Source organism: Oxyura jamaicensis, chromosome 4 (genome assembly GCF_011077185.1).
Source record: "Oxyura jamaicensis isolate SHBP4307 breed ruddy duck chromosome 4, BPBGC_Ojam_1.0, whole genome shotgun sequence".
Lineage (NCBI taxonomy): Eukaryota > Metazoa > Chordata > Aves > Anseriformes > Anatidae > Oxyura > Oxyura jamaicensis.
This window is the reverse complement of record NC_048896.1, coordinates 30,891,685-30,905,786: the sequence shown is the minus strand read 5'-3', so window position 1 is coordinate 30,905,786 and position 14,102 is coordinate 30,891,685. Positions and strand designations below refer to the sequence as shown.

General features: G+C 38.4%; 2 protein-coding genes across 6 annotated transcripts in view; one reads left to right on the top strand and one right to left on the bottom strand.

Moving 5' to 3' along the window:
- The window catches only part of DDX60 (DExD/H-box helicase 60), a 45,752-nt gene extending 44,816 nt beyond the window's left edge, over window positions 1-936 (top strand). For 2 of the 3 annotated variants that reach the window (XM_035325151.1, XM_035325150.1), the window contains exons 37-38: window positions 516-578; window positions 688-936. In XM_035325151.1, the coding sequence (XP_035181042.1) occupies window positions 516-578; window positions 688-787 (163 nt within the window). In that variant the 3' untranslated portion in view covers window positions 788-936. The remainder of the gene's footprint in view (window positions 1-515; window positions 579-687) is intronic. The other variant, XM_035325152.1, reaches the window with a different exon arrangement.
- Window positions 937-3,960: 3,024 nt separating this feature from the next.
- On the bottom strand, window positions 3,961-13,536 carry LOC118166324 (E3 ubiquitin-protein ligase TRIM63-like). 3 transcript variants are annotated; one of them, XM_035325154.1, is made up of 9 exons: window positions 12,914-13,536; window positions 11,304-11,390; window positions 10,837-11,070; window positions 9,142-9,164; window positions 8,109-8,254; window positions 7,177-7,262; window positions 6,987-7,088; window positions 5,127-6,211; window positions 3,961-5,009 (listed from the first exon to the last, which is right to left on the bottom strand). In XM_035325154.1, exons 1-9 carry the CDS (start codon window positions 13,451-13,453, stop codon window positions 4,424-4,426), a joined length of 2,889 nt encoding a protein of 962 aa, XP_035181045.1. In that variant the 5' UTR covers window positions 13,454-13,536; the 3' UTR covers window positions 3,961-4,423. The 3 variants fall into 3 exon arrangements, with proteins under 3 accessions (XP_035181045.1, XP_035181044.1, XP_035181047.1); XM_035325156.1 differs by having other exon boundaries at window positions 4,827-5,009; window positions 6,013-6,211; window positions 12,914-13,535; XM_035325153.1 differs by having other exon boundaries at window positions 3,961-6,211; window positions 12,914-13,535.
- Between the last annotated feature and the right edge of the window lie 566 nt (window positions 13,537-14,102).

Here is a 14,102-nt window from a genome sequence, read left to right as displayed (position 1 = left end):
ATATGCTCCTTATTTTCAATACAATACTGACTGCAATGCTATGTCTTAAAAATTAGCGGTATTCTTTAATTAATTGGAATTGAGATTTGTTAAGCTGCGGTCCACTAATTAGCCGTTGTCTTTGCAAAGTACGGGATCTTAGCTATCTGTAGAAAACTACTCTCCTGTGTCTCCTACTCCATTCAGCCAACAACTTCATCTGAAGCACAGCCTTCCCATTTAGCTTGCGACAGCTTGCTTATTCAAAGAGCTGAAACCATGTTAGCAGCATTACCATATTTCTTTTCCAAATACAAATCATGAGTCATGTAAATTTAACATAATTACAGAAACATGTATCTCCATAGTATTCTTAATTACATTCAAAGCTTTAAGTTATTCTATAGTAATCCCATGTCTTATCAGAGGTTGAGGCCATGGGATATGCTCTTTGCATCCTTACATAGCCTACATGGCAAGCTTTATTAACAGTTAAACAGTACCATCACCATTTTTTTTTTTTTTTTAATTTTTAGGTTAAATGAAGGAGAAGCTTACTACCTGCTCAAGGATTTTTCACTCATCATTAAGTCTATAGGGTATGATTAACATCTGCTTTTTTTAATATTCATTATCTTTAAAATGAAATGAAATGAATTAATGAAATGAAATGAAATAATGCCCCTCCCCCCTTTTTTTTTTAAACAGAGTATCGCTGAGTGAACTGTGTGATGATCCAAATGATAACGTTCTACTGGCATTCCAAAAACTAGGAGAAAACTACCATAAAAAACTGTCTGCAGTCTAGTTTTTTTGGCTAATCTGGATAATCAAGAGTATGTTAACTGAAAAACAAGACACCACCACCAAAAACAAACAAACCCACAGACCTAAAAACCAGCAGTACATAATACTCTTACCACTCATATGATTAACTGCCTTTTAAATTAGGAAGTGACTAAGTTCTCAAATACATTTCAAAATACAACCTCAGTAATACCCAGTATTAGTAATACAAAGTTTACTTTACAAAATCTTGATATGTTAATATTTTACCTGCTGAAATATAAACTAATTGTTTTTAATAGATTACAAAAGTAGATAATTGTACATTGTTCAATTTCAGATTTTTTTTCAAGAAGTGATTTATGTTAAGACAGTTCTCAAATATACTTAGCAAATATAATCAAAGATAATCTCAGAGACTAATTGTGTATAGGACAGCATTGTATAGGACAGCATTGGAAACTTTCAACTCATTACTTCACCAATTAAAGTTAATTGTTCTAATTATTTTTTAAGGTTGCTGTTTTATTAGGTAGCACCTTCATGAACTTTTATGAAAGCTCTTAACTCATTCTGCAGTTTTAGCCTACAAAACTACAAAAAGTGTAAAGAAGGTTTGTATCAAAACGAAGTTTGCTTAATAAAATGTTGCAACCGTACGTAGAATTGCCTCATTTTTCACCTGTTGTAGCCTTCCTTGAAGGCTACACTTTAGTGTAGTACTTGTCAAAATTCCTTGCAACACCAACTGACTAAAATGTTTTCTATTTCCTTGTTTATTCTTCTGAAAAAGTAAAATAGTAGTATTTTTATACATCAACAATTCTTCAGTGTAACCACACAATTGTCTACTTGTAGTCTAAATATATATACACACACAAACACAATGCGTAGATAACCCAGGAAAATTGGGCTTTGACAGCATCCCTCATTGCCAAACACAACTTTATGACAATCAAGAAAGTGGGGGAAGTTATTTACTATTGATAAGTAAAACATGCATTAAAGTCAATGCAGAATTCCCTTGCCTTGCATTAGCTCTGGTGCTTATCAACTGATCACCAATGAAATTTTTTGACTTGAAATCTGTGAACAGCATTAAACTACTCAAGTACAATGTGTTGCTGAGAGATGCAGTGGGGAGGGGGAAAGAAAACAAACAAAAAAAAAGCATATGTATTTAGGTAGGGCTGCCGAGCCCCAATCAACAGATTAAACTTTTTGTAAATGTGTGAAATAAAGTTAGGATTAAAATAGAACATAGTGGTAGAAGATACTGTTTTAACTCTGTGTGGAAAATAAAATTTATTCCATTTGTTCTTTACTATCTGGCAAATCATGCCCTATATAGACATTTAGTCTATAGACACCCATCTTGCACAACTAGTGTAGAAGTGACCTAATTTAAACCTTACCATTTTCATGCTTCCCAATGGAGTAGTCTTTCTAGTTATCACACAATTCATTGTGTGATGTTCAATGGTATTTATTTCACTTTTAATAGTGTATGTAAAAAGTACCTCACTCCTTTTATGACTTTTACTAAGGAACTTTACTAAGGAACTAAAAGTGAAAAAGGGCTAAATCTAAACATGATCACATCAAAACGAAGGAATCAACTTGTGAAAATACCTGAAAATTGCTAAGTCTACTGATTTAATATCTGACTGGACTGTAATTTTACTGTGACCTATTGTAAAAAGTCAATAGAAAATATTGTACTGTGACCCCCCCATAAAAGCTGCATGCAGTAAGACTACAACTTGCCGTGCCTGAAAAGTAGTCCTAGGACTGTACTGAAACCGCACACTAACAATTTCTGTTGTTGAAAAAAAAGTGCATCACCATCTCTTTATTTGCTTTATGATTTTATAACAACGTCCTTTCACTAAAAGTATCTAGCTTAACTTTAGAAACCTCATGAAGCACTGTAAATATAAATGAAAACAAGATACAACAAAAATTTTAAACATTCATCAGGGTTTCTGAATAACCCTAAATTATTAGTGTGCTTTTTTTTTTTTTTTGTCAGTGTAACAGAAAACATTTTCTGAATTACAGCATTTTGGCAACAAGTTTTTATAGGTGCTGATCTGTCTTGACTTTGTTCCATTGCTCCCATTTTCATTAAAGCAAGATCCATCTATGATGCCATTACCATCACCCTCAGGCTTGACCTTCCATTAATTTAACTTAATACCTTTTTAATGCTTATTTCCTCTGCATTCAAAAAAAAAGTGACAGGAATGATAAAAATAGTAAGACTTCCAGGATGAGCATAAACTGTCAAACTAACAAGAATTTTTGACTTCTAACTTACAGGCACCGCGGGCAGGTAGGTAAGTTCTGCAAGTTCTAGAAACTATTTTGCAGCATATTTAAGAGAGGAATGCCCTGACAGAGCCACTAAGTCCAAAAAATTAGCACAAATAATATTAGAATTAGATCAAGGTTTCCTGAACAAATTATTTTGAAGTATTTTGTCACAGGGATTGTATGAGTAAGCTTTGAAAGATTTAAATTTAAGTGATATTTCTCTCTGAGGCACAAAGTGACTGCTTAGTTACCACTGAAGAATCTCAAAGGGATTATTATGCATTCTGCTTCAGAACTTATGGTATCTGCCTAACAGAGGATTTAGTTAAGATTTGGCACCAGCTTTCCTGAGAGGCGAACACTAAAATGAAAAAGACCTTTAATCTGAAATAGTGTTAGCATCTGCATATTCTAATAGCTAAAGCACATGTATCTGTTGGATGCAACAGAATGGTGAATAAATTAGGAAAGAGCATTTTTATCTTCACTTTATGTTGTATTCTAGAAACTGAAAATTCAATGAGTTCTGGATAATACTTATATTTGGAATTGCAGTTTTCCTTTTTTCCTGTTATTACACAGATTCTGAAGGACATTTTGTTTTAAAAGCCATGTTCTCATAATGCTTTAATCAGAACAACAAGTTAATATTTGTTCACCAATTCCCAAATTGCTGCCAAAAGGAACTGAAAATTAACTGAGTTACTTTTTGTAAATACAGCATTTCAGAAGCATAGCTGACACCCTTCTACTTTGTATACCCAGAACATGGCTGTCATTTCCAATTTCAAGTGTGTAAAAGGAATTAAACTAGGAGTTGGAACTTAAATATCCATGAAATACAGCAGAGAAAAAGAATACAGCCAAAAGGAGCTCAAAGAAGATTTTCAGTAATGTCCTTTATTTTCACCATGGCTCATCTTCCATGTTTATCAGAACAATATTGTCAATACTCTCTTACTGACACAACCATAGTGCAAGTGCTGTTGTACTAAAGCAGCAACATTCTGCTTCATGTTGCTGAGGCTTCATTGTGCCTGCCTTCTGGGACACCTTAACCCCCCTACCACCCCTACATACACCAGTGGCACTTCCTGGAAGGTCTTCGTTCTTAATGATATAAGATGTGTGGTCATATTTAACTGAAAATGTCTTATTAAAGACTTCATTTTCAGTTTGGATTGTGCTACAAAAGTTAGTATATGGTATATGCTGATAATCAAGTATGTTTTTATCAGATACATAAATCACAAGATTCATACAGGACAAGTCATATCCTCGCTGTAGTGTTTATTTAATTCTGTCTTACTTAAACATAGCTGTGTTCCATTTCACCCTCTCTTCATGCCTCTGATTTTCTTCTAGTAGGTATTTTGTCTTCTGCAACAGAAAAATATTCCGATACATTGCTGGTATCACTAGACACAGACGTTTGACTTAGCTCTTCAGTGTCAGAATCACTATCACTCAGCATTCCTCCAGACTCGTTTACTGTAAGTACAGAAGCTCTTGAAACTGAATCATTGCACGTGCCAGGAGCAGAACAATCTGCATTCTGAAGCATTCTGGACTCAAGTTCATCTTCCCTCCCAGGAACAGAACAGTTGTTTTCAGCAATACTTTCTTGATGTTTTATCTTTACTTCCTGTTGCGTTGAAGCGATAGTAAGGTGAGTGGATGATGCATTCTCATTTTTAACAGGAAGGACAGCTGAACATAAAGGTGGACTACAAGAAGAATTACTATCAGCAAGTATTTCTGCACTTTCTGTTTTCTTAGACGAGTCCATTGGAAAAGAACCTTCAACTTTTGGGTGACTGTGCCCAGATGCAGCCTCTGCACACTCTGGAGATGCAGACTTTACTATATTTAGAGGTGTTTTGTCAAGAGATTTCATCTTCTCTTGTTCACTTTTTTCAGTACCATTGCTAGACAAAAAAACAGAGGATGAACTCAGTGAATCAGTTGCATTTTTAACAATATTTCCCAACGAAAATACTGGTGATGGCAACTGAAAACAGTTAGTTTTGAAGGAAAATGCACACGTGCTGGGGAGAAGGGGAGACTCTGAGACATCATCCACCCCAGCTGCAATGCCGGTTTCTGAAGTACTGCAAGGTGCAGTTATGATGGATTCTGATGCATTAGCTTTTTGCTCCACTGAGACAGATGGTTTCAGCATATCATTTTCTACAGTTTTCTTTGGAGAAAATGCATTTTCTACCATGTGAGATAATGTGTTTTGGTCAGCTGGCTTCTCAGATTGGTTGAAAAGTGAGGATAATGATAAAAGCTTGAATGAATTGCTGACTCCCGATACTGCAGAAGAATTTCTTTCTGAATTGCTAAAGGGAAATGGAAAAAACATTTTCTCATTTTCTGCTGATTCTATATTACAACTGTTTGAAGCATCAGAAACTGTGGTTTTAGTTACAGAACTATGTTTTCCAAATTTGCTTTCATCCTGGTTATCTGTTTTAGCTTCATGATCACATTTCCCTAGATAAAATTTAGGGAAAATATATTTACTGTCTTCCTTTTTAAAAGAAAATGTAGCTGCATTTTTAATAAATCTGGGTAGTGAATTGCTACATGCACCAAAAGCAAATGGTGAAGCAGGTGTCTCTGCAGAAACATCTAAAAATTCTGAATTTGAAACAGCAACAGCTCCTGATGCTGCTGGTTTTAAGCCTCCCAAAATGCTAGAATTTGTGTCCATTCCATTTGGAACAGTAACTGCTGATGACTGCATTGGCATTTTTTCTCTAATTAATAAATCTTTCAAGTTTTCTGATAAGGCTGGAGTGGTTGTTTCCTCAGAACCTCTCTCATGAGCTAAGCTGAAGTTACCATTTTGTTCAGAAAAGTTAGTAGCGGTGGATGGGATCCTATGATTACTGGTTCCAAAACAATTTAACTCATCAAAACCACCTTCTTTTTGCAGGATTCCCATATTCACTCTATTTCTGTTACTTGCTGTGGTAGGTAAAGATACAGACGGAATTCCTGAGGTCTTATCCTTAGGAGATCCAGCAGCCACAAATTTATGCTTCTTATTTGCAGGTAAAGTTTGTGCCTTGAACTCATCAGCGAGTTTCTGATGTTCCATGTAGTATTTGTAACGTAGCTCCTACAATTATAGGAAAGAATCCAGTTATTAAGCCAAATAGAGCATTTGTGAATTCAGAGGTTATAGAACTCTTACAGTTAAAGAAAGTTTATTGTATATTCTACAATATGCACTTATGTTGTATTTTTCTTTTGCTGCTAGATAAAAGGCAACAGCAAGTTATGGAAGAAATTCTTTAAAAACAATTGAATGAGATATAGAGAGCCCTGATGACAAAGCACGCATTGCAGTAGTAGCAAATGGGAAAAGCTGTATTTAAAGTGACTTAAAAAACAATGAATAACTAAACTGACTAGCCTTGACAATGAAAAATTCTCAAGTTACAAAAAAGAACCTTTCAAAAAACTAATATAGTATTTCACTGGATATACTTAACCTTCTAAGTCATGTTTGCAATGGGACTAGAAAACATTCTCCAAAATAACAGAAATACTTCTATTTTCAAAGGACCTAAGCAACTTAACCGTCTGCCATCAGCATTCTCACAACACACATTATGTGATTCATGGCCAGCCACGCTTCACTACCCATAACAAGATTCTTCCTGCAAAGAGCAATATTCACTCAGCCACCCACCACATGTAACTGCTTCTAAGTGAGAAAAATGGCAGCTTTACTAGCGTAGGCAGATTTGCATTCCAGAAATAGACAGGTACCTGTCTACTAAAAAAAAGACACCAGAACACCTAATAAGACAGTATAAAAGAATATGTAGAAAGTTGTGTCATAACAAATAGTAACTTAAGTCATATTTAAAACAGATGTTCAATCATACCTCATGACTCATATTTTGAAACGCTGCCATTTCTGAAATTGACATGAAGCGAGTACAGATCCTGCGACCGTCTGCCAGTGCTTCCTCTTGTCCTGCTACTGGCTGAAAAATGAGTTGCAGCAGACATTTTACTCCTCTTTTTTTTGATAGGAGGAAACAAATGCAGAGCTGTAGCTAGTCAACAACTTACAATAAACATTTTGAGTATATTCTTCTGGTCCTGCCATTGCTTTATAGTATTTTTTGTTGAGTTCTGATTTCCTCCAGAAGATAGGTCTGTAAGACAGACAAGAAAAAAGAAAACGGTTGGAGAGCATACTATGTACGGGAAATAATGTGATCATTTTCAAGATAAAATGGTTACAACTAAAAAAAAAAATATCATTTTTTCTAAATCAAAAAAATACTGCTTTAATATGAATTTTATGCTGTTAAAATAAATATTCTCAAAACTTAAGGAATAACAGAAAATGAAATGTAGGCTGCAGGCACAATCCTGAAGGGTACTACAGGTACTTAGTAGTGGACTTTTATTACAGGAAAAAAAAAAAGGCAAAAAAAAACAAAAAGTCAGGAAACCTGTGCTACGATGAGCCATATGATTATTTTATGCCTGTGTATACATCCTGAAAAGTTCCTTTGAATCTAAATATAGACTCCAATTAAGAACAGAAGTATATTGTCTTGAGTAGGACTCAGTATTTGGCTAAACTTATGCGATATAAAGGAAGAGGCCTGCTTACAAGCGTCTCTAAATGCCTGAAGACACCTGCGCTCGTGTAAAACATGCATGGGGTAAAAGCGTGTGTGCATAAAAGCATGTAATCACAGCATTCAGTCTTCAACAATACGTTTCTAACATTGGCCATACTGGTTGCAAAAAGGAAAATAATGCTTCTCTCAGCTTCCAAAACCATAGACAAGGGACTTCCTGGAGAAAGCACATTCGCAAAATGTGGTAAGTCCTCGATGAATTTATCTTGCATTAATTTACTCATAAGCTTTCTGAACTTTTGGATACTCTTGCTATACTGAGTGCTTATGAGCAATCAGTACCACAAGTTGCAGGTTACTAGAATGACAGACATCCTGAATCTTGTCCCTTAAGTCCTTTTTCCGTACCTTTAACCATGCCCACATTAACTGGCACTAACTTCAAAGCCAAGATTTCATTAACCACCGGTTTGATATCCATTTTCTTCTGAGTATACTCTGGTGGTTTTTCATAGCTGGATGCTATACTCATCAGGTCAAGCTGAGTCTTCATTCTTGAAAAGGAAACAACAAACAGGCCTAAACACCTTTCTCTTAAGGCTTACAAGCCAACAACAAAATTACAGCTGCTTAATACAAAAGCAAACAAAAAATAGTAAAACAAATCAGAAAAAGATAAAGTCTTCAGTAAAGTGTTGAGTTTCCTAGACTTTTTTCTTAAAACTTCCTACTTGACAAATCATTTGGATTAGGTTTCATGCACAATGAAAACTGAAAAAGTGCTTCTTTTTCTGAAAAAAGAAAAGAAAGCTGAAAAAAGGAGTTCAGCAAAAAGACTACAAACTATTAACGTATTATACCTGAATCTAAGTCATACTCATTTTTCAGAGAACATTGCTAATGTTAGTGTGAGCTACAAAATATTTTCAAGATCTCCACTTCAACACTCCTGCTAAACTTCTGCTTAAAAAGTCATCACATAAGCAATAGGGGTAATTAAGAATCTTTACAGAGAAATATTCAGGGTATATGCACTGCAAACACAAAATGAAGACACTGCAGAATCTCCATAGACACTCTTAAAGAGCTGTACAGGAAACTGTGAAAGTTCCAGGTATGCTTCAGTGCTCTGAGTTCAAATAAGCTACTGAAAAAATACACAATTACCATGTGTTGAATTCCTATACTCAGTTTTTGTCAGAAAGCCAATTCAAAAGACTGGTTTATCTCTAATCACAGCTAATCCCTCACAGAAAGAGACATTTCCTAGAATTTGGAATACAGAGCATCCAAAAATCTGAAAGCATTCTAGCTTATTACCAAACACTACTTTCATTTTAAGTTGATATCATTGAACGTATACAAAGTAACTATTTTCTTAGTTTTTAAATCTTAAAATTACACAAGAGAACTATGAAAGCATGAAAAGAAACACATATACCTTGCATTCAAGCCACAGGCCACCTATAAATAAAATAAGAATTCGTAAGATATGTATATATTTGGAAATACATTTGTAGAGCTTTCCTCCAACTCTCTCTCAAAAAAAAGATCACCACTTTACCAAAATACTTCAGAGTACTCCCCGTCTTCATTTCACAGAACCATAGAAGATAAGCCTATGAAGATTCAAAAACAGTAACAAAAAAGAGCAGCCAAACACGTGACAAAGATAAGTCTGAGCCCACGATTTACTCTAAACTGCATGTTAAGGAAGAAAAAAAATTCTTTGAGCCAAACTGAAGTATTCCAATAGAACAAATCATGACCTATGTGGTTATCTAATCCATTTCAGATACTTGTGAATACTCAGGTAAGAGAATATTTTCTGCCTGATGAGAGGAACCTCTCCTAATTACTTTTAAGATATTATTACACTAATCTTAAATAAATTTATGTTTTAGTTTTAAAGCAGTCATATCATAGCAATATGAAATCCACTGTGTTGGACTCAAGTGACAGTTCCCAGAGAATGAGTAATGAAAAAACTGACTGGATTATAAACTAGCTGCTCCCATATAAGAGCCTGGTGACATTAGAGTAATGTTGTTGAAAACAACAAAAACCACCTTACTGAAATCAGCTGTGTATTGCTATAGAGGACAGGAAGAAAGGCGTTAAGCTTAAAGCCTAATTGCTGGAGTCAGAATATTTCTTCCATAAGGAGGGGTGGCTTCTACCCAAAAGTCAGGTTTTCCTTAACTAGTTGTTAGCAGAAACTTAATGAAACAAAGTACTTCTTAAAAAAATCCATTCAGTTGCAGCACAGCACTGGATGTAAATCAACCAGCTAGTTTAAAACTAGATCTAACTAAGCTAGGTCTCCACTAGCTAAGGTAAAAGCGAGGATGTAAGCTTGTGTCTTGAGCTCCTCTATCATTGCTCTCAATTTTTCCTCTCCAGTTCCCTTAAGCACTGTGAGGAAGTCTTAGAGCATCTTTTATAGAAACATATATACTACTCAATATACAGTGTGTGTCGGAAGTGTATCAGAAGTACTTGAGGTAGCTTTCAATAGGCTGCACAGCTCCCTGCAAAGATTACAGCAGGTTTTAGAATCTATACAGTCATCATACCTCAGGTATCCCAACATAGTATTCCACTATGCAGCTCAGACAACTTACTAGATCTGGCTCTAACCTCTCACCGAAAAGCTTTTTTGGTATCTTCAAATTTACAGATGCAATTAAAGTGCTTCATACACAGAGCATTTAAAAATAAACAAGAAAAAAGCATATAAACATGAGAAAAGGTTGGTGGCAGTACTAACAAATAGCTCCCTATCCAGCATCAAGGCAGCTTACTTTCATAGCTGGTAGCATAACACAGTAAGTGTTACATCAACAGCTAAACAGCCAACATTAATTTCATCAGCTTTAATCATGTGAAGAAAACAGTGTCTACTGAATTCACTGAATATCTAAGCTGTAAAGAAAGATTGCCAGGCTTCTCTAAAACGACAAGCTCTGTTTTAAAAGAGGGTAAAGTGACAAATAATTTTAGGTCTTATTTTTCCATTTGTTGAATTTGTTTTTCGCAATCCATTCATTAGCACACTGAATGAAGTATCAGGCTCTATATGACACAGGAGCTTCACTACTCAACTGATCTCAAGCAGTAACAGAAAGGCCGTTACCTCCAGGAAACGCTGAGGGTCACATTCATGTACAAGCTTTTCACAATCCTTCAAAAAATTCTCAATGGTTTTCTTGTGAGTTTCCTTCATCTTCTTCCAAATCTGAAACTCCTTCTCTTTTTTACTTCTTTGATTTTCAAGATCTTCTATCAATTGCTGCTTCTTCATTTCCAGAGTTCTGAAAATTTCTCCAAATTCCAGTGCAATTATGTCTGCTTCACTATTCACCAGCATCTAGAAGCATGAGAATACAAAAACAGATGACGATGCAAGCAGCAGTGTCTACACAGACTCTTTACTTTTTTAACCTAAATTCAGGACACACCTCTACCACACAAAGTACCAGCGTACTCTATAGTTGTAATTAACCTATCATGAGAAGAGAACCAAGTTGGTGTTACCAAGGTTTTTATCTCTCTATATATAGATAGATATAAATTTTTAAAAAGTCAACATGTGTAACTCACATCAGTATCATTTGGATGACTTGAGACTTCATTCATCAGCTTCTCATTTATTATTCTCATTTTTTTCAGACTACTGAAGAAGGTTAACTGTAAGACAATTGAAATGCTTAGAATGACTTTAACAACTCCATAAAGTAAATACATTTCAGTGGTTGTCTAGAACCACATCATGGGGTACAACCTATCAACAAAAGCAGTCATTCAAAACATCTGATAACATTTAATGCTTCTCTGGGACAGCAGACAAACTTGCTGTTGATATTTCTCTTTCTCAAAGTAACGGCTTTAGGCTCATCTATAATACAAATGCTACAATGGCTGTAGGGTTACTTTATAGCTAAAACAATGTTTCCCTCAGCTTTTTTTTTCCCCTTTTTTAAAAACACACACACACCTATCACAATTTGTTTGAATGCTGCATTTCTTCCTGCTTGATATGCATGTTTATGATACACTCTTTTTAATATCTCAGATGTTTTTAATAAACAAATAGAAAGCTAACCATAACAAAATTATTCTCGATTTAACCAACATTACCACTGTTTTTTTCCTTTATTACCGCACTACATTATCACTAAATTTTACACAAAAACCGTTGTGCAAAGACTCTTTTTCCCTTCTTTCCTGAAGGACAGGCAGTTGGTGATGGGAATGAGGAACAGGAAGGAATCAGTGCAAAAACAACTCATAGCTTGATGGACAGTCAGTGCTGTTCAACTTCTAACAACCAAACCATCCCTTTCCACCGACATGGTCTCCACGAAAACATATGCTTTATAAAACTACAAAGTGTTTCTAAGCAAGTGATTATTTACAGCAAATAGAAAAATCTACGACACTACTACCCTGAAGTCTCTAGTTAGTAGACAGTAAGTCCTACGTGTTCTACATCATCTTCCACACCATTGTTTCCAATTAGTTCATTGCCTATATATGAAGCACTGCCTCAACAACAAACCTTAACTTTCTACCTTTCTTGAAAGGGTAAACTACTTTCTTCTTTTCCAGTTCTAGCCCTGGCCAGTAAAGAATCAGGTTGAAGATAAAAAAATAAAACAGTAGCTTCAAATTAACTCATACACTGCAGGGCTTATTTTCTAAGCCATGACAGCCCCTACACCTATCCCTCTCCATCACCGCCGTGTGATTCTGTTTCAGTTACCCAACTTGCATACGACAAGGATGGCTCACTCTACCACAACGCTGGTTACCTTGGCAAAAATCACAACTCTTGCTGCCACTACAAACAAACAAGCCAGGGAGTTGTTTTCACGTAAACATAAGTGCATTTTGGTTTTACTTTCATTATTAGTTACCTAAACCGTCTATCTAAATGCATAATTTCTACCTATTACCCCAACTAGACACATCAGCTCAGAGAGCCTATGAAGGAAGTCTCTGTGGGTGTGGGTTTTTTTGTTTTGTTTTCTTTAAACAGAGCTAGCATCCTGCAGAAGCCTGAAAAACTGGATCCAGGCATGCCCCAAGCTCTTGGCATGAGTGTGTTTTTTTCCGGCACAGCCTGTCAGCCTTCATACACGCACAAAAGAGTCCCAGGTGCCAAAGCAAGGGAGCCGCAGCCGGGGCCCCGAGCAGAGCCGAGCGCTTACTTTCTCCTCCTGGTACACCGTGTCTATGAGGTTGACGGAGTGGAAGATGCCTTGGTGCTCCTCAGACACGCACTGCCCGCACCCGGCGCGGCGGCACATGCGGCAGTAGAGCTGCACCAGCCGGCCCGGGTGCTTCTGGCAGCTGCCCCCCAGCGCCAGCGGGCCCTGCCCCGGCCCCGGGCCCTGCCCCTGGCCTCGCTCGGGCTCCCCGGCCGCGCCGGAGCGGTAGAGCTTCACCACCTCCGCCAGCGTGGTGTTGACGGGCAGCGCGGCCGCGCCGCCGCGGGGCAGCGGGCTGAGCTTCCTGCACAGCGGGCACGGCACCCGGCCCCCGCCGCCGCCCGGCCCCGCTCCCGGCCCCGGCCCGCTTCGGGAGAGCCGGGCCTGGCCCTGCCCCGGCCCCGGCCCCCGCTGCTGGTGCTGCGCCGAGGCCAGGCACTCGAGCACGCAGTCCCGGCAGAAGTTGTGTGAGCAGAGCGGCAGCGTCACCGGCTCCTCGAAGAGGGACAGGCACACGGCGCACGTCAGGCTGGCCTCCATCTGCGGCGGCGGCACGACGGGGCTCCGAGGCCCCGGGCCCGCCCCGCTCCCTCCAGCCCCGCACCGGCCGCGGCAGCCGGGGTCCCCGCCCCGAGCTCCGGCCGCTGCCCCCAGCCGGCCGGAAAATGGAAGCCGGGACGCCGAGAGACGCGGTGGCGGTTGGCGGGCGCGAGAGATTGACAAGGCTGCTTCCAATCAGAACCGAGCGCGGCTGCTGGGAGTTGGCCGCGGGCGGGGCGGGGGAAGCCGGGGCGCCTGGCGGGCCCTAGCGCCGCCGCCGCCATTTTGTGAGCGGTCTCCTCAGCGGAGCCCCGTCGGTGGGCGCTGAGGGGAGGCCGGTCTGCGGGACACGCCGCGTGAGGGAGGAGTTGGCACCTGTGAGGTGTTCCTACTCCTCCCTGCAAGCATGCGGAGTTAAAGCATTCTTAGAGCTCCGCAGCGGTGAGACATGACTGTTATTAACTACCTGCAACTACAGATCCAAAACCGAAGTGCAACTTAAGTTTAGGGCAAAACCATAGTATAAGCTTGGAGGGAGAACATATAGGCATAGCGTACATCTCTGTCCTGTTCTAGGACTTAGTTAACTTTCCTCCTAGATCCTTTCCACCTAGAGTTCTGGCTCAACAGTTTTCTACTTAAAAAATTT